This window comes from Heterodontus francisci, chromosome 5 (genome assembly GCF_036365525.1).
Source record: "Heterodontus francisci isolate sHetFra1 chromosome 5, sHetFra1.hap1, whole genome shotgun sequence".
Taxonomy (NCBI): Eukaryota; Metazoa; Chordata; class Chondrichthyes; order Heterodontiformes; family Heterodontidae; genus Heterodontus; species Heterodontus francisci.
In genome coordinates, this window is record NC_090375.1 from 174286075 (window position 1) to 174313808 (window position 27734).

The 27734-nt window shown below is 43.8% G+C and overlaps 1 protein-coding gene across 5 annotated transcripts; it reads left to right on the top strand.

Moving 5' to 3' along the window:
* The first annotated feature begins 9 nt into the window (after positions 1-9).
* polr2k (RNA polymerase II, I and III subunit K) lies at positions 10-27734 on the top strand. Of its 5 annotated transcripts, none has more exons than XM_068032368.1 (4): positions 10-76; positions 18879-18962; positions 21113-21205; positions 24262-27734. In XM_068032368.1, exons 2-4 carry the CDS (start codon positions 18902-18904, stop codon positions 24282-24284), a joined length of 177 nt encoding a protein of 58 aa, XP_067888469.1. In that variant the 5' UTR covers positions 10-76; positions 18879-18901; the 3' UTR covers positions 24285-27734. The 5 variants fall into 5 exon arrangements, with proteins under 5 accessions (XP_067888469.1, XP_067888470.1, XP_067888472.1 ...); XM_068032369.1 differs by having other exon boundaries at positions 75-163; XM_068032371.1 differs by lacking the exon at positions 10-76 and adding an exon at positions 192-285.

The following is a 27734-nucleotide window of genomic DNA, read 5'->3' on the forward strand; positions in this document are numbered from 1 at the left end:
CAGCGGCCGCCTTACTGTCCTTGCCAGCCGGAAATGGGTCACCGACTGGATTGAGTGTCGTGCTGCCTTGTTTGAGGTCAGTGTGAGGATGCTGGGCAGATGTGTGGAGCTTGCAGTTGAGAAACGCCGCGAATTGTATTAAAATAATTATCGACAGCAGGCGGTAAGCCGATAATGACCGACTCCTCGGGTTACGGAGTCTGCCGCGAGGGAACTGTTAGTGGTTGGGCCATAGGCCTGGAGATTGGTGGCTGCGTGTGTACCTTGTTGGTCGCATGTGATAAGGTGAGCGTGGAGGTAAAGTTTTCTTCGACTGAGGTGGAAGGGGAATGCGTGGATTTAGAAGCTTTGTCGCCTGCAGTAAAGCTCTTTACTTTTGGTTTTGAGATACAGCTGTTTTATGGGACAGGTTTAACAACTCGCAGCAGTTGCTATTTTGAGTCTTGGCTATGGATGGAAATCCGCTGTTAATTAAGCAGAAATTTTGTGGCTCAACAGGAGGTCATTCGGTCGATCGTGTCTGTGCTGTCCGAAAAAAGCTATCCAGCCTGATCCCATTTTCTAGCTCTTGGTCCTCAGCGCTGTAGGTTACAGCAACTCAAGTGCATATCCAAGTATTTTTAAAATATGAGTTTTTCTGCCTTTACTGTCTTTTTGGGCATTGAGTTACAGGCCCCTACCACCCCCACAGATCTCCTTTATTATTATTTAGAGATATAGCACTGAAACAGGCCCTTCGGCCCACCGAGTCTGTGCCGACCAACAACCACCCATTTGTACTAATCCTATATTAACCCCTACCATTCTCCTACCACCTACCTACACGAGGGGCAATTTACAATGGCCAATTTACCTATCAGCCTGCAAGTCTTTGGCTGTGGGAGGAAACCGGAGCACCCGGCGGAAACCCACGCAGACACAGAGAGAACTTGCAAACTCTGCACAGGCAGTACCCAGAACTGAACCCGGGTCGCTGGAGCTGTGAGGCTGTGGTGCTAACCACTGTGCCGCCCATACTGGGTGAAAACAAAAATGCTCCTCAACTGCTCTAATCTTTTTGCCAGTTACTTTAAATCTATGTCATCTGGTTTTTGATCTCTCTGCTAAGGGAAATAAGTGCTTCCTATCCATTCTATCTAGCTGTCTCATGATTTTATACACCTCAAATATATCTCCCTCAGCCTCTTCTGCTCCAAAGAAGAGAACCCTAGCCTATCCAATCTTTCTTTATAGCTAAAACTCTCCATTCCTGCCTGCATCCTTGTAAATCTTCTGTACCCCCACTAGTGCAATCACATCTTTCCTGCAGTGCAATGACCAGAACTGTACACAGAACTCTAACTGTGGCCTAACCAGTGTTTTATACAGTTCTAGCACAACCTCCTTGCTCTTATTTTCTTTTATTAGCCAAGGCATGAAATATAGCTTGTATGACTTCTTTAATCACCTTCAGAGATCTCCAAGGTCTCTCTGTTCCTCTACGCTTCTCATTATCGACCATTTATTATGTATTTCCTTGCCTTATTTGCCCTTGCCAAATGCATTACCTCACACCTCTCTGGATTGAATTCCATTTGCCAACCTTCTGCCCACCTGACCAGTCTACTGATACCTTCCTGCCATCCACAACTTTCTTCACTGTCCAATTTTTGTATCATCTGCAAACTTCTTAATTATGTTCCCAACTTGTCACTTTCCCTTGGATCCCATGAGCGCTTTTCTAACCAGTCTGCCATTTGTGACCTTGTCAAAAGCCTTGCTAAAATCCATGTAGATTACATCAAACGTGATATCTTCATTTGCCATCCTTGTTACCACCTCAAAAGGTTCAGTCATCAAGTTTGACATGATCTACCCTTAAATCCATGCTGACTGACCTGGATTAATTTGTGCCTTTCTAAATGATATAATACTGTCTCAATTTTTTCTGGTAATTTGCCTATTACTGAGGTTGATCTTACTGGCCTGTAATTATTCAAACCATTTTTAAGCACTGCTGCAACGTTATCAGTCCTTCGCACCACACCTGTAGGCAGAGGATTGAAAATGACAGGCCGCTATTTCAGCCTTGCTTCTCTGAGCAGTCTGGGATACATTTCATCCGGGCCTGGTAATTTATCCACTTTCAAAGATAAACTCCTTAATACATGCTCTGTAAGTGTGTGTATGTGTATAAATATATAAAGTTGTTGGATCCCATTAGTTACACAAACAGAGACGAAGTCTGACTGTGGCTTTAAGAAACTTTATTGCAGTACTTCTTGGTTACATCATCAGCAAAGCAAACAACAACAACACCTGGGCTCTTCTCTCCTCTTCTCTCCTCCTGCTTGAGCAGGGAAATCAAGCCTTTCTTATAGTTCTTCATACACATCAGTGACACCCCCTTTATGTTCCCAATTGGTTTACAGACTCTGCAGTTTCTTGGTGTCATGACCTGATTGGGGTACTGCCTTGTCACCTTCCCTTCTAGCAGTTTCTCATCCCCCCGCCCCCCCCCCATCTCCTTGGAATGTTAGGCTGATTGCTATACAATAGGCTACGATGAAGCGGCTTACAACTGTCCTGTTAGTTTTCTCTTGTTAGTCTACTCCTACTGATAAGCTGTCTGTGCAGCCCTGAAGCTATGAAGTCATTTCTGATAAGCTGTCCCTCCCTGCAGCTCCGAAGTTAGTTTATTAGTAGTACATGATTGATTAATTATTTCACCTTAAATGTTCCCATATTATTCTGTTCTCGAAAATTCTGTTCCCCTTTGATTCTTCAAAACACGTTTAAGAATCATTCCCTTGATCCCACCTAGGTGCCTTTAATGGTCTCTAAATGTCTAGAAACAGCCTTCAACACCCGGAGGGGTCGCACTCAATACGTTGCCTGCTTGTGCCACGAGGGGCCCGCGGGAGCGCTGTAAAGGCATAAGTTTTGCAGGGGCTTCAGTTACTTGTTTACAACAACACTTAATAAGCAAAAACATCAAATACAGAATTACAATCATCACTAAAAAGAATTCGGCGTTCATCACGGGTCGCTCGTTTTACGTGAGAGGCGTGTATCCAGGCTTTCTTTCCTTCAACTTTAACTGCTGACTGGGTGGTCAGTAGCACTTGCAAAGGTCCCTCCCACTTGGCGCCCAAAGGTTCTTTCTGTATTTACTTCACGTAGACCCAGTTTCCCGGGACGATGTTGTGCCCTCCTTCTGGTGGGTCACCCCACGCTGCCGATGCCTGTGAGGAAGCAGAACTGACAGCATTTGTTAAGTTCTGGCAATATTCTAGTAAAGCGTCACTCATCAAGTGACAATCGGCCTTACGCAGATCAGTTGTTCCCGGTAAAGACATGGGTCTCCCTGTTATTACTTCAAACGGGCTCAAGCCTGTTGTTCTGTTCGGGGTCGCTCTGATACTATGCAGAACTATTGGCAATGCCTGAGGCCACTTTATTCCTTCCTAGTGATACTTGGATAGTTGCTGTTTTAGAGTCTGATTCATTCGTTCCACTTGGCCTGATGACTGGGGATGATGAGGACAGTGTAAATCCCACGTAATGTTCAGTAGTCGACTGAATTCCTGACAGATCGCGCCTGTGAAATGAGTTCCTTGGTCAGAGTCAATGCTGACCGGTACTCCCCATCTGGGGATGTAATCCTTACACAGGACCTTAGCGGTGTGATTGGCCGTGGGTCTTCTAGCTGGGACAGCCTCTACCCATCTAGAAAATTTATTGACGATGACTAAAATGCCTGTGTATCCCTGACAAGGTGGGAGAGTGATATAGTCGACTTGTAAGCACTGGAATGGGCCGGCTGGAGCAGGAGCTCTTAGTTGAGGCATTATCGTAGTGGGTTCTGGATTGTTTTTCTGACAGACCACACAGCGGTCAGCCACCAGCTGTGCGTGTTTTTTGAACCCTCGGCCCCACCAGCTTTTCTGGAACCGTGCCGTCATCTGTTGCGGGGCCAGGTGTTCCCAGGAGTGAATTTGTTGGGCTAAAAAGGGGATTAGCGCCTGTGGTGCGACGGGTTTCTCGGTGTCCCTTTCCCACCATATTCCGTTGTCACATATCTTCATCCCTGCTTCTATCCAGGTCCATTTTTCCTCTTTGGAACATTCACTCTGCATCACTTGTAGGTCTTGTGTCAGATGGGATGCATTCAGTTTACATATTTGCGTCCGGGGGATCATCCTGCGAGGCGGCTTCCTTGGCTGTCTTGTCGGCTAGGGCATTCCCCTTTGCCTCTATGGTGTTGTCTTTCGTATGGGCTTTGCATTTCAAAATGGATACCTTTTGTGGCAATTGCATGGCCTCTAGTAAGTCTCGGACCTCTTTCCCATTTCGAATAGGTGTACCAGCAGCTGTGAGAAATCCTCTTTTGCGCCACAGCTGACCGAAGTCGTGAGCGACTCCAAAAGCATACTGTGAGTCTGTGTAAATATTAGCTGTCTTCCCCTCTGCTATTCGACATGCTTCCGATAGGGCTCACAGTTTGGCTTGTTGGGCCGATGTCCCTGAAGGCAGGCATCCCGCTTCCACAACTGCATGTAAGGTTGTAACTGCCCATCCTGCTTTCCGTGTACCGTTGTCAACAAAGGATGAGCCGTCTGTAAAAAGGATTAAATCTGGGTTGAGCAATGTTTCCTCTGCCGCTAGGGTTACCTCCTCTGTTTCTTTCATAATCTCCACGCAATCATGTTCTTCTTCCTCCCTCTCTTCAGGCCATGGGAGCATAGTCGCCGGATTTACCGGGCTGGCCCGGACGATGTGGAGATTGGGAGCCTCTAGGACTGTTGTCCATCAGGTCCATCTGGCTGCTGTCACTTGGGATACTCTGTTCATAGATAGCATTGTGTGGACTGTGTGTGGACACTTAATGGTTAACCTTTGATCTAATACCAAACCTGCAGTAGCCATCACTGCTTGGCATGTAGCTTCCATAGCTCTTAAGCAACTGCCCCATCCTAGGGTGACGGTGTCCAGTCTTTTCGAATAGTATCCAATAGGTCTCTGATTGTCCCCATGCTCCTGTGTCAGTATGGCAGTCATATATCCCTCTTTTTCGTGTACAAACAGGGTAAACGGTTTCCTGTTGTCGGGGATTCCCAGGGCTGGCGCTGAGCACAAAGCTCTCTAAGTTTTCGAAAGCTTCTTGTTCTTTGGTTAGGGTAACTGATTCTTTAGAGGCCCGCTTTCCCTTCAAGACATCGGTTAATGGTTGAGCCAGCTGTGTGTAGGAGTCAATCCAGTTTCTGTTGAAGTTACACAAACCCAAAAAGGACCTAAGCTCCTGGATAGTGGTCGGCAGTTTGGTAGCTCGAATGGCGGCGGTCCTGTCCTGGGTGAGTTCCCTCTTTCCTTTCGAAATCTTTTGTCCCAGGTACACGACCTCTCCTTCTGCTATCTGTGCTTTGTCGATACTGGCCTTATGTCCTGTCTGATGAAGGTGGTCCAGCAGGGTACGCAGATCTTGTTCGTGCTGTTCTTCAGAGGCTAACAGGATGTCGTCCACGTACTGAATGACCGTGGAGTACATGGAAGGTAACTCCCTCAAATGGTTTTGTAGGGCCATATGAAATAGCATGGGGCTGTTGTGGAAACCCTGCGGCAGGCGAGTCCAGGTGTACTGTTGTTGTTTTACAGTAAAGGCGAACCACGGTTGGACTTTGGGTGCCAGTGGCACCGACCAAAATCCGTTGGCCATATCGATAACAGAGAACCATTCGTGTTCCGGCTTCAGGGCATTAAATACCGTAGAGGGGTCAGCTACCAGAGGGGCCTTTTGATTAATACACTGGTTAGCCTTTCTATAGTCAACAGTAAGCCACCAGGTCCCGTTTGGCTTCCGTACTGGCCACACAGGGCTGTTTGAGGTACTGTGTGTTTTAACCATCACGCCTCGCTCCTCTAGCTGTCTAATTACGGGTAGGATTCCTGCAATAGATGTTTGACTGATGGGGTATTGCTTAGTACAGGGCGGAGCAGATCCCGGAAACGTTGCTGGTTCCATCTGAAGTAGCCCACAATCATTCTTATCCTGGGCCCATATTGGGTGCTTCCTCAGCTGCTCTTTCTTCAAACTTCTGATAGACCAAGTTACCTGGCTGCCTTCGAAATGCAATGAGGAGTTCAGCTGAGTGAGAACGTCCATACCGAGGAGTGCTTGGTCCACCGGACCTACCCAGACCGGTGTTATCAATTTGTGCGGACCAAGACCAATGCGTACGGGTTGGGTCCTCTTAATTACCAACCCATTGCCCCCAGCTGCGTAAGCTCTTTTAGTCTTACCGTCCATCGGTAGGGAGTTTCCGTATTATTGAGGTAGACAATACAATTGTTAATTCCGCTCCGGTATCCAATAAGAAGTCAATGTCTTGGTCGCCCACCCTTGCAGTTGCATACAATCCATCTTTTCTATTTTCTACTAGCGCTAGGAGAGGCGCCGAAAAGGCGAGTGAGGGCTCCTCTAGTTTTTTGTCGCATCGAGTAAGGAGGACATCTCCTTCTGTTGCTGGGGCGTCAACCGTTTGAACTTCTCAAAGAGGTTGTTGGCATCAGTGGAGGGAGCCGGTTTGGGTGCCGGGTTGCATCCTTGGCGTCCTCTGCCTTGTCCTCTCGCTCTACACGCCTTAGCCCAATGACCTTCCTTCCCGCAGTAATAGCAGGGGCCGGGTCGCCTAAATTGCTCTTTCGGTACTGGATCCATCTGCACGGCTCGAAGCTTGACTCCCATATCCCTGTCCAGCTGAGCACATCTGTCAATTAGCTCTGAGTATTTCACTCTTACTGCGTCCCACTCCGGTAGGGTGGCCTTCAGTATTTTAGACAGTTCTGGCTTTACTCCATCAACAAAAGTGGATTTTAAGGGTCCAAAACTGGTGTCGTCCAGATCCTCTGGAGTAGGGTCTACTATCCCTGAGTATTCCACCCAGGTGGACCTAAACCTCTCTTCATACTCCCGCACGTCCTCGGAGTTCTTCTGCTGACAGGCTGCAACTTTGCCCCAGTCTGTTTTTGCAGGACAAAACTTTCGCAACCACGTGTTAATCGCAATCCATCCGGCTTCAAGTAGCTGACTGTCTTCACCCAAAGCAATTTGCACCTCTCTCCTTAGTTTTTGGCTCGCTCGTCCGGGAACCATTACGGTCAGAATCTGTACCCCGTCCCATGGATGGAGATCGTAAATTCCCTTCAATCGTTCCAGCTGCTCCCACGTTTTTAGACCCCCTTTCTTCGGGTTGGGCAATCTTGTGGACCACTTGTCGATTTTCTCAGGGGAAGCCGGGATGTGTGTCCAGTACGCGCTGTGCTCGGCCGTGGTGACCTCGCTACTGTTCACAGTCTTCTTTTCCGTTTTGACCTTAACGCGTTTCTGTTTAAGGGGAGCTAGTCGCGGAAACGGTAACCCATCATCATTGTCACTTTCTTCACTGGAAGACTCGGCTAGACCTGCTTCACGCAGTTGCATCTTCCGTTGTTCCGTTTGTAACGACTTCAAACTCGGATACAAGTTAGTTGGAGGTGGTCGGCGGGGTTCACAGAGCTGTCCCGGTTCCTTCGGTTGAGTCGTCTGCTGGTCTTGTAGTTGTTTTTTAAGCTCTTTAATTTCAATCTGTAGCCTTTCCTTTTCAGATTGTTTTTCAGCCTCTAGCTTTTCCTTTGCAAGATTTTCAATTTTCAGTTGTTCGCAGACCGCCTTCAATTAATCCTTTGCACTCATTAGGTCGTGATCACATTGGGCTTGTCGCAGAATCTCATTGCGCTGCCGAATCTGGCCCATTATGGCTAGGGACCATTGGGTTCCTTCTTTATCCTTTAAACGGTTTGTTTTTCCCCAGACTCTCTTTATATCTTCCAGGGACCACTGTCCCATGGAGGTGCCATATATTTGCCCAATTTCAGTGTACGCTTTAGCCAGATTAAACTGTTGCTCTACATATTCTTTCAACTGCCGAAGTATTTCATCTTCGGGAACGTCAGGTGGGGCCCGCCCACCTTTGACGGTAGTTGGTAACTGTCGGTTGCCTTCGTCTGTCATCTTATCCATTCAGGTAGGGAAGTAGGTCTCGAGCCGTCAGGCTTTTCGCCAAATAGGTATTTCGTCAAATACCGCCAAGTTGGACGTCTATAAAGGGGGTCTCGAGCCGCACAAGAAGGGGTATTTCCGTCAAATACCGCCAAGTTCGGGATCGCGTGGCAGGGAACCGAAATTTAGACAGCGACCAAGGACTTTTAACATAAAGAGGAGTCCTTACCTCTGGGGACGCCAATAGGTCCGATGTCTGTGGCTTCAGTCTTTATCCTCCAGCGATCCTGCCAACTACGCCAAGTTGTTGGGTCCCATTAGTTACACAAAGAGAGAGGAAGTCCGACTGTGGCTTTAAGAAACTTTATTGCAGTACTTCTTGGTTACATCATCAGCAAAGCAAACAACAACAACACCTGGGCTCTTCTCTCCTCTCCTCTCCTCTCCTCTTCTCTCCTCCTGCTTGAGCAGGGAAAGCAAGCCTTTCTTATAGTTCTTCATACACATCAGTGACACCCCCTATATGTTCCCAATTGGTTTACAGACTCTGCAGTTTCTTGGTGTCATGACCTGATTGGGGTACTGCCTTGTCACCTTCCCTTCTAGCAGTTTCTCATCCCCCCCATCTCCTTGGAATGTTAGGCTGATTGCTATACAATAGGCTACTATGAAGCGGCTTACAACTGTCCTGTTAGTTTTCTCTTGTTAGTCTACTCCTACTGATAAGCTGTCTGTGTGTAAATCTGAGTTCTTTTTGCATTCAGTCTGGTTCAGTAAATATACTGAGTCGGATGTGTAGGTAAAATCAATTACTTTATTAGCCGGCTGACTTACTCTAATACAACGACACTAACTCCACCAGAGTCTGTCGGGTCCACTAGAGTAAGTGAAGTTTTTGATACAGGTACTACTGTTTATACATTAAGATTAGGGCGGCGCAGTGGTTAGCGGCGCAGTGGTTAGCACCGCAGCCTCACAGCTCCAGGGACCTGGGTTCGATTCCGGGTACTGCCTGTGTGGAGTTTGCAAGTTCTCCCTGTGTCTGCGTGGGTTTTCTCCGGGTGCTCCGGTTTCCTCCCACAAGCCAAAAGACTTGCAGGTTGATAGGTAAATTGGCCATTATGAATTGTCACTAGTATAGGTAGGTGGTAGGGAAATATAGGGACAGGTGGGGATGTTTGGTAGAAATATGGGATTAGTGTAGGATTAGTATAAATGGGTGGTTGATGTTCGGCACAGACTCGGTGGGCCGAAGGGCCTGTTTCAGTGCTGTATCTCTATAAAAAAAAAAGATTCATGCTACGCCTCCTTGTTTAACCAATCAGTGCGGTACAATTCGACTTCACCCACGTGGTGACATGCAGTACATCTGTTACTGAGGTTAACAATACACTCCATTCTCAATACATACTTGTTACTAATAAAATATTGTTTTGTACCAGCAAGATCAAAGAAAGCGGACAAGCAAGCTAATTAGCAAGAGCATAGGAATCATCAATAAACATTCTGGTCTCACTCCCTACATTGTTCATGAGTTCTGTTTCTATCTTGTGACAAGTAATTGCGGCGCATCCTGCTATCTCTTATTAGGTTTACATTCCTGAGTGTTTCATGCAGTCTGCAGTTACCCAAAGCAGGGTAGTATATACTGATAAGAGGGGCCCTACATTCCTCATCACTCACACATCATTGGATTCACAGGAATCCATTTGTTCCAAACCACAGGGAGTCACACAATCAGGCCATAAAAGAACAGATGTCCTTTTAATTACCGGTGTCGGCTATTCTTTGCAATCTCACACTCTCAGATGTTACTTTTAACTATTTCATTGTGGTTTCTGCCCCTTAATATTATACTATCAAAGCTCAGCAAAGCTACTATTCCTAACTTGGCTATATTTCCCATTAAGCATAGTGCCATGCCTTTCTGCTCACTTCCACATGTGCAGCCCTGAAGCTATGAAATCATTTCTGATAAGCTGTCCCTCCCTGCAGCTCCAAAGTTAGTTTATTAGTAGTACATGATTGATTGATTAATTATTTCACCTTAAATATTCCCATATTATTCTGTTCTCGAAAATTCTGTTCCCACAAAGTGTTTATCCTATCCAACATTTCACATTTCTCCTCCTTAACTACAATATTTGCATCGTCCCCCTCTTGTGAGGACAGATGCAAAATATTCATTACGAACCATGACCATGTTCAATGATGAGTGCAGGAGGACATACCTCAAAATGAGATGTCAACCTGGTGAAGCTACAGCCCAGGACTACTTGCGGAACTGCTTAAGCAGCATGCAATTGACAGAGCTAAGTGATCCCACAACCAACGGATCAGATCTAAGCTCTGCAGTACTGCCACATCGAGTCATGAATGGTGGTGGACAATTAAACAACTTACAGGAGGAGGTGGCTCCACAAATTTCCCCATCTTCAATGATGGGGGAGCCCAGCACATCAGTGCAAAAAATAAGTCTGAAGCATTTGCAACGATCTTCAGAAGTGCCGAGTTGATGATCCATCTCGGCCTCCTCCTGAAGTCCCCAGCATCATATTCAATTCACTCAGCATGATATCAAGAAATGACTGAAGGTACTGGATACTGCAAAGTTTTCGGGTCTGACAACATTCCGGCAATAGATGACCTGTGCTCCAGAACTTGCCACGCCCCTAGCCAAGCTGTTCCAGTACAGGTACAACACTGGCATCTACCTGGCAACGTGGGAAATTGCCCAAGTATGTTCTGTACACAAAAAGCAGGACAAATCCAACCCGGCCAATTACCGCCCCATCAGCCTACTCTCGATCATTAGTAAAGTGATGGAAGGTGTCATTGACAGTGCTATCAAACGGCACTTGCTTAGCAATAACTTGCTCAATGACCCTCAGTTTGGGTTCCACAAGGGCCACTCAGCTCCTGACCTCTTTACAGCCTTGGTTCAAACATGGACAAAAGGGCTGAATTCAAGAGATGAGGTGAGAGCGACTGCCCTTGACATCAAGGTAGCATTTGACAGAGTATGGCATCAAGGAACCTTAGCAAAACTAGTCAATGGGAACAGGGGAGTATTCTCTGCTGTTTGGAATCGTACCTAGTGCAAAGGAAGATGGTTGTGGTTGTTGGAGGTAAATCATCTGAGCTCCAGGACATCACTGCAGGAGTTCCTCAGGGTAGTGTCCTAGGCCCAACTATCTTCAGCTGCTTCATCAATGACCTTCCTTCAATCATAAGGTCAGAAGTGGGAATGTTCGCTGATGATTGCACAATATTCAGCACCATTCCTGACTTCTCAGATATTGAAGCAGTCCGTGTACAAATGCAGCAAGACCTGGACAATATCCAGGCTTGGGCTGATAAGTGGCAAGTAACATTCGTGCGACACAAGTGCCAGGCAATGACCATCTCCAACAAGAGAGAATCTAACCATCTCCCCATGACATTCAATGGCATTACGATAGCTGAATCCCCCACCATCACCATCTTGGGCTTTACCATTGACCAGAAACTGAACTGGATTAGCCATATAAATACCATGGCTATAAGAGCAGGTCAGAGGCTAGGAATCCTGAGGCGAGTAACTCACCCCTTGACTCCCCAAAGCCTGTCCACCATCTACAAGGCACAAGTCACTTGCCTGGATGGGTGCAGCTCCAACAACACTGAAGAAGCTCAATACCATCCAGGACAAAGCAGCCCGCTTGATTGGCACCCTGTCCACAAACGTTCACTCCCTCCACCACCGACACATAGTGACAGCAGTGTGTACCATCTACAAGATGCACTGCAGCAACGCACCAAGGGTACTCAGGCAGCACCTTCCAAACCCGCAACCTCCACCACCTAGGACAAGGGCAGCAGATGCGTGGGAACACCACCACCTGCAAGTTCTCCTCCCAAGCCACACACCACCCTGACTTGGAACTCTATCGCTGTTCCTTCACTGTCACTGGGTCAAAATCCTTGAACTCCCTTCTTACCAGCACTGTAGGTGTACCTACCCCACATGGACTGCAGCGGTTCAAGAAGGCAGCTCACCATCCCCTTCTTATGGGCAATTAGGGATGGGCAATAAATGCTGGCCTGGCAACGACGCCCACATCCCATGAAACAAATAGAAAAAAAAACACGTCTTCTGCCTCCATACATATTTTATTGGCCCTAATATTTCCTTAGTAATCATCTTGCTCTTTATTTATAAAATATCTTTGTGTTTTCCTTGAGTTTTACTTGCCAATATTTTTTCATGCCTTGTCTTTGCTTTCCTAATGTCCTTTTTAATTTCACCCCTGCACTTTATATACTCCTAGGCTTTCTGCAGTATTGAGCCCTCGGTGTCTGACATAAGCTTCCCTTTTTTGCCTTATTCTCCTCTGTATGCCTTTTGATATCCAGGGAGGTCTACATTTGGGAGTCTTTCCCTTTATCTTTCTGGGAACATCTGTTCTGAACTTCCTTGAATGCCTTTCGCTGTTCCGCCACTGATTTACCTTCAAGGAGCTGTTTCCATTCCACATTTGCCAAATCACATCTCAGCTTAGCAAAGTTGCCCTTTTGCAATTTAAAACTTTTACTCTTGGCCTATCTATCCTTTTCCATACTATCCTCACTGAATTATGATCACTACCACCAAAATGCTCTCTCACTGATAGCCCTTCCACCTGCCCATCTTCATTTCCTAAAACCAGGTCCAGAATGGTTGCTTGTTGGGCTTGCTAAGAACTGGCATAAAAATTCTGCTGAATGCATTTTAAGAAATCTTCATCCACTATTTATTTTACACTGATTTTATCCAGTTTATATTAGGGTAGTTGAAAGCTCTTGCTATTGCTGCCCTATTGTTTCTGCATTAACATATTTGCTCTTCTATCTCCCTCTGTTTCTTCGGCAATGTATGGTGTACTCCCAACAGTGTGATTGCCCCCTTTTTGTTCCTCAGTTCAACCCACGTGGCCTCATTTGATGATCCTTCTAACATATCTCTTCTCACAGCTGTAAGTTGTTTCTTTAACCGTTATTGCGACCCTGCCCTCCTTTTTTTTAATGCCTCCCCCCCCCATCCTCTCAAAAGCCCTGTAACCAGGCCATGTTTCAGTAGTAGCTAGGCTACCTTACTTCCAAGTGTCCATCTGTGCCCTTTAGCTCATCGGACTTATTCACTAGATTCCTTGCATTGTAGAATATACCACTAATCACTGAACAGCTCTTCTGTTGTCTGTTTTCTATCCTTTGTTTTCTCTGCCTTTCTACTCATTTACTAATTTTCTGCTTTCCATTTTCAGCTTTGTTTCTCTGTCTTCTGAATCTACCCTCAGGTTCCCTTCCATGTGAAAGCTAATTTATACCTTCCTCAACAGCACTGGCAAACCTGCCCACCAGGATATTGGCCCCACCCTGTTGAGGTGCAACACGTCCAGCTTGTACAGGTCTCATCTTGCCCAGAACCAGTCCTATCTCCTCAGAAACCCAATCCCTCCCTCCTGCACCATCTCTTCAGCCATGCATTCATCTGCAGTATCCTCCTATTTCTGTATTCACTAGCATGTGGCACTGGGGGTAATCCAGAGATTACTACCTCTGAGGCCCTGTTTAGTAATTACATTCCTAACTCCTGAAAACCTGCCTGCAGGATAATCCCTCTTTCTCAACCTATGTCATTTGTTCTGATAGGGACCACGCCCTCTGGCTGTAGACCCCTCCCCGCCCCATCCCCCCACCTGAATGTTCTGCAGACGCTAAGTTAAATCCATGACCCTGGCACTAGGGAAGCATCGTACGATCCTGGAGTCATATCTGTGGCTGCAGTATTTGCCTGTTCCCCTAACTATTGAATCCCCTATCGTTATTGCTTCTGTGATGTTCTTCGTCCCCTGTATAACTGGGCCACCCATAGTCCCGTGGACCTGGGTCCAGCTGTACTCCCTCCTCATCAGTATTCAGACTTGAATATCGGTAAGAGAGCAAGATGCACTCACGGACTCCTGCACTGCCTGCCTGATGATCCTCGTCTATTGGGCGGTCAACCATTCCCTGTCTGCCGGCACACTCTTAAGCTGTGGGGTGACCATCTCCAGAAACTTGCTATCCCCGTAGCTCTCAGCCTTTTGGATGTAGTGCAGTGTCACCAGCTGCTGCTCAAGTTTCGAAACCCACATCTGAACGCCTCCAGCTGTTGGCACTTCCTGCAAATGTAGTTATCCAGGTCCTGGAGTTCCCACATGGCACAGGATGTGCATTCAGCGGGACTGAGGTGCCCTGCCATTCCTCCATTTATTACAACACTGGCTAACCTTACCAGAAATATACTTAAAACTTTCAATTATAATCGATTTATTTTTTGTTTCATTAATTAGTTTATCTAGTTTGTTAATTTTAATGAAGTAGCAAGTTATAGTTCATCAACTTTGAGTTAAATCCTCTGATGAAGGGTCACTGACCTGAAACGTTAACCTTGCTTCTCTTTCCACAGATGCTGCCAGACCTGCTGAGTATTTCCAGCATTTCTTGTTTTTATCTCAGATTTCCAGCATCTTCAGTATTTTGCTTTTATTTATTTGAGTTTAACCCACTTCCCTAGCTTAGAGAGCAAAATAAAACTCTAATACTCACCAAACGGCCACCTACTTGCTGTCCTATGAGGTCGCTGCTTGTTTTTGAATCCTCTGAATATATCCTGCATGCATTCGCTTGTTCTTTCTCTTCTCCTTGTTGCTTTATATTCTAGGGGCTGATGCTCCTCCTGCTGACACTTAGATCCTCTTTCTTTCCCCCCCCTCCCCCCTTCCTCTACTGTCTTCCACCACCCTGCCCCCAGCATGTTACATTTTTCTCCCTCAATAAGCCTTGAATAGTAGAGTGATGACACAATATAGTTTGATTGTACTTTTCTAAATGTATTTTGAGTGAATTACTTTGTTTTACGTCTTGGATTTTGAAGACGCCTGGGGAGTTTTCTCACTGTCCTGGCCAACGTTTATCCCTTAACCAGTACCTAAACAGATGATCTGGTCACTTATTTTACTCGTTCATGGGGTATGACTGTCGCTGGCAAGGTCAACATTTATTGCCCATCCCTAATTACTCTTGAGAAGATGCTGATAAGCCCTCTTCTCGAGCCATCACAGTCCACGTGTGTAGTTGCATCCATAGTGCTGTTAGGGAGGCTGTTCCAAGGTTTTGCCCCAGTGACATTGAAGGAATGGCACTTTAGTTCCAAATGAACATGGTGTGTGATTTGGAGGGGTAGTTGCAGGTGAATGTGTCTACATGCGTCTGCTGCCCTTGTCTTAGGTGGTAGAGGCTGCTAGTTTGGAAAGTGCTACTGACGGATTCCTGCAGTGCGCCTTGTAAATGATGCACATTGCTGCTCCTGTGCCAGTGGTGGAGGGAGTGAATGTTTAAAATGGTGGATGGGGTACCGATTAGGTGGGCTGCTTTACCCTGGTTGATGTTGAGTTTCTTGAGTGTTGTTGGAGCTGCAGTCATCCAGGCAAGTGGAGAGTATTCCATCACACTCCTGATTTGTGCCTTGTAGATGGTGGACAGGCTTTGGGAGTCAGGAAGTGAGTAACTTGCTGCACAATTCCCAACCTCTGATCTGCTCATGTAGCCACAGTATTTATATGGCTAGTTCAATAAGTTTCTGGTCAATGGTAACCCACCCCTCCCCTGCCTCGCCCCCAGCATGTCGATGGTGTGGGATTCAGCTCAATGCCATTGAATGGCAAGGGGAGATAGTTAGGTTCTCGCTTGTTGGGGATGGTCATTGCCTGGCATTTGTGTGGCACAAACATTACTTGCCACTTACCAGCTGAAACCTGAATGTTGTCCAGGTCTTGATGAATGTGGGCACAGACTGCTTCGTTACCTGAGGGGTTACGAATGGTACTGAATACTGCAATCATCAGCGAACGTCTCCACTTCTGACCTTATTTTGAAGCGAAGGTCTTGACAAAGCAGCTGAAGATGGTTGGGCCTAGGGCACTACCCTGAGGACTACAGTGATGTTCTGGGGCTGAGATGATTGGCCTCCAACAACCACAACAATCTCCCTTTATGTGGGGCTATGACTCCAACCAGTACAGTGCTTTCCTCCTGATTCCCATTGACTTCAATTTTTCTAGGGCTCCTTGATGCCACACTTGGTCAAATGCTGCCATAATGTCAAGGGCAGTCAATCTAACCTCATCTCTTGATTTCAGCTTTTTTGTCCATGTTTGGACCAAGGCTATAATGAGATCTGGAGCTGAGAGGCCCTAGCTGAGCAGCAGTGAAAAGGTTGTTGCTGCATAAGTGCTGTTTGATAGCACTGTTGACAATACCTTCTATCACTTTTCTGATTGAGAGGAGACCAATGGGACAGTAATTGGCTGGATTGGATTTGTCCTGCTTTTTTTGGACAGGGCATATCTGGGCAATTATCCACATTGGCAGGTAGATGTCAGTGTTGCAGCTGTAATGGAACAGCTTGACTCGGGGCATGGCTAGTTCTGGAGCCCGTCTTCAGTACTACAGCCAGGATGTCGTTGGAGCCTTTTCTGTATCCAGTGCATTCAGCCATTTCTTGGCATCACGTGGAATGAATCGAACTGGCTGAAGACTGCATCTGTGATGCTGGGGACCTCGGGAGGAAGCCAAGATGAATGATCAACTCAACACTTCTGGCTGAAGATGATTGAAAATGCTTCAGCCTTGTCTCATTGTTATTCGTGGGACCTTGTGTGCAAATTGGCTGCCATGTTGCATATAGAGTTTTTTTTTATTGAAAGCGAAGAATTAAATTAGTGTGTTTTTAAAAACAGAGAAGGATTTTTCTCTGAACATTGAATGCTGAAACTTAGTGTTTGAACTGAGTGGAACAGACTGCAAGTTAGCTGTTTCCAGGCAACTTAGGGGAATGATAGGTCACATGACTTGATTGTTAGCTGGCTGGGACCTGTTTTGCAGACCTCTCTGGAAAGGAAGACTTGCATCTCTTAGAAAGAAATCCTACATTTGAGGTATGGCTGTGGTGTGCCTAAAGAGAGGAAAAAGACTCCTGGAGAGAGAAAAAAAAATCAGGAAAAGAGTAGTTGCTACTCTCTGTGGAGAAAAACTGCTTTGCAGAGAGAAAGCCCCTGCATTTGAAATGCAGCAGATTTCCTATCCAGTCTCTGAAGAATCCCTGCCAAGAGTGATTCCTGTTGCCTCTTGTGTTTTGGGAAATCCTGAAAAATCAAGAAAGCTTCTACTGCTAGACTGCTACTTCAAAACAAGCAGACCTGTTGTTACACCCTTTGCTGAAAGATTTTTGTTATCCCTGCTGCAGACAAATTGCCTTGAAAGCCTACCCATCACAGACTGTTCATCAACCTCGCCTGGAGAACTTCGAATGGCATCCAACTATTCGACTCTGGGACAACTCACCTTACTGGAAACAACCAACCAGAAAGTGATAAACTCAAACATTTTTTTTCTTCTTTTTACTCTTAAGAAATAGCTGTAACCAAAACATCCTTTTTCCCTGGTTAACCGTTTGTTTTTTAATGTATGTGTGTGCATGATGAGGGTTAGGAAGAATAAGAAGTTTTAAAAGAATATTTGCACATATAGAGTTATCTCATTATTGTTTAAGACTTAGTTTATTAATAAATAGTTAATTTTGTTATTGTTTTGAAGAAATCTGGTTTGGTGTGTTTTATTCTGGGGGACAAATAGTGTTTAATTTGGCTATTATCCAGTAGATAGGAAACTTTACTGATATGCTATGATCTGTGGAGTAGTGGGACTGAATTAATAGTGCATTACTCCTGCCTTGGTCGTAACAATTACAACAGTAACCATACTTCAAAAGTACTTCAGCGTGTTGGAATGTCCTGAGGTCTTGAAAGGAGTTTATAAATTCAGGTATTTTATATCAGTTTCTTGACATGGAGCCCAGATGCAGTTCAAACATTTTAAATTGGGTAGATGCACTTTTTAGTAGATTGCATTTGGTGTCCGTTTTCATTTAGGAATTTTGAGCCAGCGCATGAAAAAATCTTAGTTGTGGTCCTTCACTAAAATTTTGCTTGGCATTCAGTCCTTTTATAGCATTGGGCGTTAAGAGTGTTTTTTTTAGGATGATTTAGTATACACTGGATGGCTTGGAAATTAAGGTACCCCAAAATAGTATTTTTTTGTTTTTCCAATGCACTGGCTCAACTGAGAGCATCCCTTGGCTATTGGCTAAGTTGCTGTGTAAGAGGAGTTCTGGAGCTATTACTTGTATTTTTTTTTATTCATTCATGGGACGTAGGCGTCACTGGCCAGGCCAGCATTTATTGCCCATTCCTAATTGCCCTTGAGAAGGTGGTGGTGAGCTGCCTTCTTGAACCGCTGCAGTCCATTTGGGGTAGGTATACCCACAGTGCTGTTAGGAAGGGAGTTCAGGATTTTGACCCAGCAACAGTGAAGGAACGGCGATATAGTTCCAAGTCAGGATGGTGTGTGACTTGGAGGGGAACTTGCAGGTGGTGGTGTTCCCATGTATTTGCTGCACTTGTCCTTCCAGTTGATAGAGGTCGCGGGTTTGGAAGGCGCTGTCTCAGGAGCCTTGGTGCATTGCTGCAGTGCATCTTGTAGATGGTACACACTGCTGCCACTGTGCGTCGGTAGATGGGAAACAAAATTGGATGTTTGGTCTACCAGCCATGGTTTTTGTTTTTGTATTGAACGAGTTAGCTGACAAACTTCAAATCTAACATTTTTACAGCTAGACAATTCTGTAACAAATAATAAACTATGCCTCTATATTTAGAAACCTGAGGAGAAATTCCCTAAACTAACTAAGCAAAACCTTCAGCCCCCTATAATTCTTTACATTTGTTTGATTGTCTTTCAGTTTAAACTGAACATCGGATAGAAATGGATGTCCAGAAGGACTTGCAGCCTCCAAAACAACAACCCATGGTTTATATTTGTGGAGGTAATAATTTCAACAATCTGGACCACAATTGATGTTTTTAATTTTGAATAACTAAAGTAGATTATTTTGTTACTTCTTAGATCTTTAGTCAATTTTGCATTCCGATAAAGATGGTGTTTTCTTCAGTTACTGCATTCAGCACTAGAACACTTACAAAATCTAGAAGCTTTAAAGTTTAAGGTTGAAGTGAAGATTCACAATGTATATTATATGAAATGCTCCAGCTTCAAAGCAATGCCCGTTTAATATATGGAATTGTCCTCCAGTATTTAATCCCCAGTACAGACTCAGCTTTTTTTTAATCATCTTGTACTATCAGATTACAAAAGCAGGTCCTGGCATTTCTCCAAGACATCCAATTTGCTTTCATTTCCAAATAATTAGTTCAACAACAGGCACGCTGCAGAAAATACTGGTGTGTGTCTCAGCTTTATGTACTACAATATTCAACACCATTGCTGAGGTTCCTCTCAAGGCTCCATCTCATTGTCAGGCATGTTTAGAGGCACATAAAGTGCTGCCAGTAAAATCTGTCAGATTGCTCAGTTTGGATCTATGTTGTTGCACTTGCAAGTTTGTATCCTTGCCCACTAGTTTTCCCTTCGCCTAACACAGCTGTCCTCTGTGAAACTACCATGTCAAATAAAAATAAACAGGGCACTAGTCTGGAGTGGAAGGACACAGGCTTACCCCCCTAAATTGCCAGTCTTATCTAACACTGTGGGCAGATACTGAGCAGAGAATGTGTTTACCTTTTGGAAAGGGAGTACAAGAGGAAGAGAAGGTTTCTGTTGTCAGGTTGGGCTGATGCACCTTTTAGTGACTGGCTTAAGAACAGCATACAAAGTAACTGGACAGTAGCTTGGTACAGCTGGTGTCCCTGCTGTAAAGATGGAAACAAAAAAAGTTTGCCTGTGTGTCGTGGTTCCAGAGATAAGTAACATTGGCTGGAGAGGAAAAAGCCTTATGTTTCAATGGAAAGACCCTGCAGTATAAATTTACATTGCATTTACTTTGTAGCATTGCTGCTGATGACAGCTTTCATTTTAATGGCAGAGCGGTATGGAAAATGTAGTGGCACTGCTGCAATTGGAAACAACAGGACTCAACTAAACAAGCCAGCACAGATATTTCCTGATCACTGGCTTGCACAGACCTTTCCTATCCATTGGGGTAGGTCTGGCAGTAGGAGCTGTGTAATGTTTCCAGTGCTTAGGTGCCCAGAATATTAACTATTTTACAGCATGCCAATGGATAGCTAACACTCATGCTTGTTTTCCGAACATGTGATTTTATGGCATCAGGAAAAAAACTTGGTAATGGTTAGAAAGATTTGTTAGATTTTTTTGTAGAATTTTTTTTGTGTTGTTTCAGAGGAAATTTAATGAAGTCTGAGTTATTGGTTCCAGCCACAGCATCCAGAATGTACCCAGTTATGGAAATCTCAAGTTATCCTGCACATAAAATGTGTTTCCCTTAGTAAAGCTTGCGACATCTATGACACATGCAGGAAAAAACTCTTTATCAGTCCTATCACCGTAATGACTCAAAGTTGTATGTAATGTCAGTTTTTAATTAGTTCAGATGCTTGTGACTGCTCTTTTATAAGACATTTTACTACAGTGTTGTAGCTGTTGCACATGATCTAAATTATAAGCACTTATCTTGAATGTGCCGCCTTCAATAGTAGTGCCCATTTTCTGAAGCCAATGCATTATTACATTCCCACGTGGTTAGTACTGGTAGCCAGCTTGATGCTCTGGTGATTTGTTTAAACTCAGAACTTTCCTATTTAAACAGCTATATTTGCTACATAATTCTGATACTAATTTCTAATGAAGCTTCATTATTGAGCTTCAGAGGCCTTTGCATGCTTGTTGTGCCAAGTAGTCTTGCTTAATACTGAGTTCTTAATCGACAGCAATACCAGTGAATAAATTTGCCACTATAAATTAGCAATAGGTCTCACTGCCAAATGTCCAGCTTGTTCCTCCAGCTGGCATAACTTTTTATTCAAAATGTTAATCTTTCTCTGCATACACAGAGGTGAGTACTTGAACAACATTTAACGGAAGTATATGCATGTACATTTTTCTGGTGCCAATGTAATTGTGTGTGAATTTGAATACTGAGTTATTTATTTATTACAGAATGTCATACTGAAAATGAAATTAAAGCCAGAGACCCTATTCGATGCCGTGAATGTGGTTACAGAATAATGTACAAGAAAAGAACAAAGAGATGTATCCTTAAGCAATACAGCACACAACTATTTAATAAGGCTTTAATGTTCTGCTTATTTTGCATTATATGGAGTGCATATTGTGATCCAGGCTGGAACCTGTCTATATTATTAGAACCCTTTCCCTTGTGCAGATGGTTTTGTTAACAATGCTTCAGTTTAGGCTTCTTAGATTGCTGGATTGTGATAGTGTACTAATGCTATTGAAACAATTGATAACCATTACATTGTCATTTGTGCACTACTTTGCATCATTCATGCCTTTGTTATAAGGTTTATAAATTCCCATTGTTCATTACTTATTAACAGTTTCACTAACGGGCATGGCTTGTTGGTGTGGGAAATGGAAACATTACACTTCGCATTAATGCATTGGAAGGTGATCCTCTGAGTTTAAGGATGTGTAACATTTTTGTTAAAACAGGGCAGAGGGAGCTTTGTACTGTATCTAACTAGTGCTATACTGATGTTCAGTGCTAAGTGTGATAAAGTATTCAATTCCCCAGAACTGCAGTCCACTGTAATGAGTACAAAATTTACTACACACCAAAAAAAAACTTATGAACCTCAAATTTGACGATAATGTACTTTACACTTAAGACTTATGGAAGCCCTTTTTATTTAATCAGCTTTCAGTAGTTGAGGTTACAGTAGCAGATATGAGGAATCTAATAGCGTGCAGATGATAGTCAGGGGAGCTTGAGGGCAGGCCATCACCAACCAGATTGTGACAAATTCATCTCTCCGTAACCTGACCTGAACTTGCCTGTCTCATTTGGATGAATTTCATTGCTTACAAGAACAGCTTAAATTTCTAAACAGCTCCTCATAAAAGAATATGGGAAAGGTGGAACAATGAGCATGAAGCACAGGAATTGGGTTGGGCGAAGCAGAAGAGACTGAAGTTTATCATCTTGGCGCAGCAGTAGCACTCTCACCTTTGATTCATAAGGTCTTTCAAACCCATTCCCATAGATTAGAGCACATAATCTAGGGTGACCCTTTATTGCAGGACTGGGGTAGTGATGTGCTGTCTGAGATGCTAATCTTTGGATGAGACATTAAATCTGTTTGAGTGGACATAAAGGATCCCGTGGCATTATTCAAAGGTGAGAAGGGGAATTCTCTGATGTCCTGGCCAAAATGTAACCAACACCACTAAAACAGATTATCTGGTTATTTATTGCATTCTTACTTGTGGGCCCTTGCTCTATGCAAGGAGGGGAACCAAAACAGGAAGCTGTTAGCAGACCAGAGGTAATAGTGATGGTACAGGAGGAGAAATTATTTGAAGAGATAAAATGGCAGCAGTGGGACATGTAGGCGTAGATGTTGAGAGAGGGGTACCATGGATGTAGACTGGATGGTGGAGAAGGAGGCAGCCAGGAGGGTAGTGAAGAGTGAATAATTAGAGACTGTCTGGGATCTGTTGGGTTGAAACAAGATGGAAACAAGGTAATTATTAATCTAATTGATAGAGATGCTCATATCAGTATATGTGATAGACCAGAGGAAAGAGTTCTGCTGAGAGATTTACAAATAGTCTTTCTCAGAGGCACAAGAAGAAGGTGATGGTAATGGAGGCAAGAAGGAGGATCCGTATGAAGAAATGATTAAAGACACTCCTTGACAAGCAGCTAAATGGTTCATCAGTTGATAGATACTCTATCTTGGGGAAGTATTATGACCGAGGAGGGAGGAGTGCACTGTTAATTCATCCCACTTCACCACGGGTCACAGAATATCAATATAAAGTTTCCCACCTACCGAAGAACAGCCAATTACGTGCTCTATTTGTCCCCCAGAATAAAGCATACCAACCAGGTTTCTTTAATCAACAACAACACTAACTATTTATGATTAACCAGTAATGAGATAACTCTATATACGAAAAGCTCCTTATTTCCCTAGCCCTCATGCACGCATACATATATATTTTTTTTTTAAATGGTTAACTAGGAAAAAAAGCATTTTTAGTTTACAGCTGTTTCATAGGAATGAAGGGAATAATAAAATAACTTAGGTTGTCATATTCTGGTAGGAAATTCTTCAGTTTGGTGAGGTGTCCCAGAGTCAAATAGTCAGATGCCACTTGAAGTCTCTCCAGGCGAGGTTGATGAACAGTCTGTGATGGGTAGGTGTTCAAAGCAATTTGACTGCAGCAGACTTCACATTGGTCTTTCATCAGGGGAGTATCAGTAGGTCTGAGGTTTTGCAACAGCAGCAGGATAGCAGTAGAAAATTTCTTCTGATTTCAGGATTTCTTAAAACACAGGAGGCAATAGAAACCGCACTTGATGCAGGGATTCTTCAGAGACAAGAGGCAATAGGAATCTGTCACCTTGGAAATGCAGGGTTTCTTCTCAAGAGACACAGGATTCCTTTACAGAGAGAGGTAACAACATTTTCTCTGGGTCTTCCTCTCTGATCTCCAGGCAGGTCAAAACCAAATTTCAAATGCTTGCTCTTTGTCCAACTCATTGGCTTTTTAAAAGGTCCAAAGTGAAAGCAAACCTTCCTGAACAGGTCACATCTCCAGACATAGCATCTCCCTTCATTCAAAGTGTTGCTCTGGAGGACATCATACCCCTTAAAACACGCAGAATTCTAACTTTTTAATACAAAAAACGAAAACCTCCTAACAGAAGAAAGACTGGCATTGTTCAGCTGCCCTTCCCTCTACTTAACTTCATTTCTATTGTATGCTGATCAAAATATCAATGGTAGTAACCTAGATTGAGGAAAGGGAAAAGTGATTGGTACAACAAAGTTTAAAAACGCAATATTTGAAACAAAATTTGGTGTAGCTTGAAAAACTTTTGAACATATGCAGACCCACATTATTCTTTCTTTGTTACAGCAGTCACGGAAGTATCTCTATCAAATTGGTCACTATAATTTTTCCAATTTAACTAATCTAGCTAGGAGCTTGGTGTTCATGGTATAGATGGTCCAGCTCTGGCACACTCTAGAGATCCAGGGTTGTTTATGATCTATAACAAAGTTCAAGTAACTGTATTTTCACAATTCTTTTTTCCTTAACCAGAACCTTCACAGTGGTTGTTTTTGATGCCCGATAAAATTCAAGCTTGCACTGAGAAGAATTGCTAATTTTTGCTATCCAGGCTTTTTTTCTTTCAAAATATCATATGTAAATTTCACCCGAAAGAAAAGCAGTTTGTTTTTTTATGCTAATAAATATTTACAATATTGCTTGTATGTTTCAAACCCTGTAGTATTTACCAGACCAGTTTTGTTTTATTTGCTGAAAATAAATACTTCATGTAGCTGATATTTTTCCAGCTTGTTGGTACAGCAGTTTATTGCATTTCCATTCAATTTGAGTATTTGCGATGTAAAAATATTACTGCATTCCTCTCATTGCATTAAAGATCAACTATGTACTAAAGAAAATAACAGCTATTTTACATCAACATCATAGTATCTAGCAGTGTATGACAAACCTGAAGCTGCCAGGTTAGGTGTGGCACCATCCAAGAACCAGATCGTTGTTCAAGACAGGGTGAACCAAGGTGAATTTGTTTTGCAGGAGTTGGATAACTTGATGGGCTAAAGAAGGGGAATTACAGATGATCAGGTTCATTTTCTTTTAATTTTTTTTTTCACAATATGTGGGTGTTGCTGGCAAGGCCAGAATTTATTGTTCATCCGCAATTGCACTTCAGAAGGAGGTTTAGAGCTTCCTCCTTGTACTGCTGCAGTATGTGTGGTGTTCAAGGAAGGCGTTCCAGGATTTTGAGCCAGTGATGATGAAGGAATGGTGATATATTTTCCAGTCAGGTTGGTGTGTGCCTTGAAGGGGAACTTGGTGGTGTTCCCATTTCTCTTTACCCTTGTTCTTTTTAGTGCTAGAGGGTTTGGAAGGTGCTGTTGAAGAATCTTGGTCAGTTGCTGCAGTGCACTGTTACCACGGTGCACCTGTGGTAGAGGGAGTGAAAGTTTAAGGTGGTGGATAGGGTGCCAATCAAGTGGGTTGCTTTGTCCTGAATAGTGTCAAGCTTCATGAGTATTGTTGAAGCTGACCTCATCTAGACAAGAGGACAGTATTCCATGACACTGTTAACCTGTTCCTTGTAGATAGTAGAAAGGCTTTGGGAAGTCAGGTGAATTAATCACTGCAGAATACCCAGCTTCTGACCTGCTCTTGGAGCCACAATAGTTATGTGGCTGATCCAAATAAGTTCTGGTCAATGGTGCCAACCACCCGCGCCCCTGCCCTGTCCCCAGGATGGGGGCAGATTCAGGGATGGTGATGCCTTTGAATGTCAAGTGAAAGTGGTTGGACTATCTCTTGTTGAAGATGATCATTACCTGACACTTGTGTGGAGCAAATGTTACTTGCCACTTATCAGCGCAAGCATGAATGTTGTCCAGGTCTTGCTGAATGCAGGCATGAATTGCTTCATTATCTGAGGTGTTGCAAATGAACTGAACGCTGCCATCACCAATAAACATCCCCACTACTGACTTTACAATGGAAAGTCATTGATGACACAGTTGAACTGAGGACACTACCCTGAGGAACCCCTGCAGCGATCTCCTGAGGCTGAGATAATTAACCTCCAACAACCGTCATCCTCTTCCATTGTGCTAGATATGGCTTTAGCAAGTGGAGTTTTCCCCCTGATTCCCATTGACTTCCATTTTACTTAGCTTCATCGATACCACACTTGATCAATTGCTGTCAAGGGTAGTTACTGTCACTTCACCTTGCTTGTGAACTTCAGTTCTTTTGTCCATGTTTGGACTGCAATGAGGTCTAGAGCCGAGTGACTGCAGCGGAATCAAAACTGAGCATCGGTGAGCAGGTTATGTGCTACTTGATAGCGCTGTCGACAACTCCTTCCATCACTTTGCTTATGATTAAGAGTAGATGAGAGGTGATAATTGGCTGGATTGGATTTGTCGTACTTTTTATGGACAGGGCACAAGGCAATATTCCACTTTTTCAGGTGGATGCCAGTGCTGTAAATATAAACAGCTTGGCTAGAGGTGTGGCTAGTTCTGGAGCACAAATTTTCCACGCTATAGTTAGAACGCTGTTGGAACACACAGCTTTTTCTGTATCCATTCCGGTCAGCCATTTCTCTATCACATGGGCTGAAGACCAAATGGTATTTGTGATGTGATTTCAGGAGGATGCTGAGATGGGCCATTCACTTGACATTTCTGGCTGAAGAAGGTTGCAAACACTTCAGCTTTGTCTTTTGTGCTCACATGGTGGGCTTTGCCTTCATTGTTGATGGGGAATGTTCTTGGAGCCTCCTCCCTCCATTAGTTGTTTAATTGTATATCACCATTCACGATTAGTAGGATTCACAAATGTATTTCGCATTTGCTGCTGCTTCAGTTTACATGTATATTACTCAAAACTGTTCGCAGAGATTTTAAGAGACTGAACAAAATCATTTAAATTGATGAGTATACTTGGCAGGAGTATTAGCATCTTATCTGGAGAGTGGAACTTTATTAGCCAAAATGTTGAATATTGGCTTTGAAGTTGTCATGCAGACCCCCACCTGCCAAGAATGAGGCATATTAATTTTGTCATGTGAACATTGATTTTAACTGTTGCTGGAGCGAGGAAATTACTTGTTAAACAGATCAGCTGTGGTTGGAAAAAACATTTACATACTAACAGATGGTGTTTGTGGAGACAAAGGACCATTCCCTGACACATTCAACCCACAATGGACTTTGATCACCAGACATTGAAGGTGAGGAAGCTCATATTCCAGGATGACTGCTAAGATGGCCGAATCCACAAACACATGTGGTCAAACCAGTTAGTCACATGACTAACCTGCTGGGCAACCTGAGTTTTTTTGAATTTGTACAGACAGTTTGAGAGAGAGACTGTTTTCTCCTGGACTGTAAAGACCTCTCCTGGCTGGCTCGCCACAGCCTCTCCGTCTGCTCCCATCTCTTTCTCAACGGAACTCCAAATCCACTGAAGACTTGAACCTCGAGAGAAAAGTCTCCTACATCGAACAAGGTTTAAGAAGAATACTGAACCCCAACGAAAAACAAGATCTACCTACATTCAAGGACTCTACAGCGAGCTCAAAGAATAGTAACCAAAACCATCTTCAGATATAGCCTCAAACTTTTCCACTTTATTTCTTTTTTCTGTCTCTATCTGCATGTGTGCTTATCGCATATGCATGCTAGCTTGGGCGCGTCGTGTATCCGTAAGCCTTAACCAAATTAGAGTTTAATAAATTTCCACTTCTTTAAACCTAAGGAAACCTGTTTGGCTGGTTTCTTTGCCTTACAATTGGAAAGCAGTAAACAAGGATTCACTAAGAGGGAGCTAAAAAAAAAAAACCGGTGTGGTTAAAAAAAATATAACCTTGTTACGGTAAGACCAGGTGAAGGCTGAAACGGAACCCTAGACCCTTTTCTCACCTGGTCGTAACAGTATTAAAATTTATATTGAACTTGTATGTACGATTTGAGTTTCCTATTTGCAACAAGTATCTTTTTAATAAAGGATTTTTTTGTCGTGA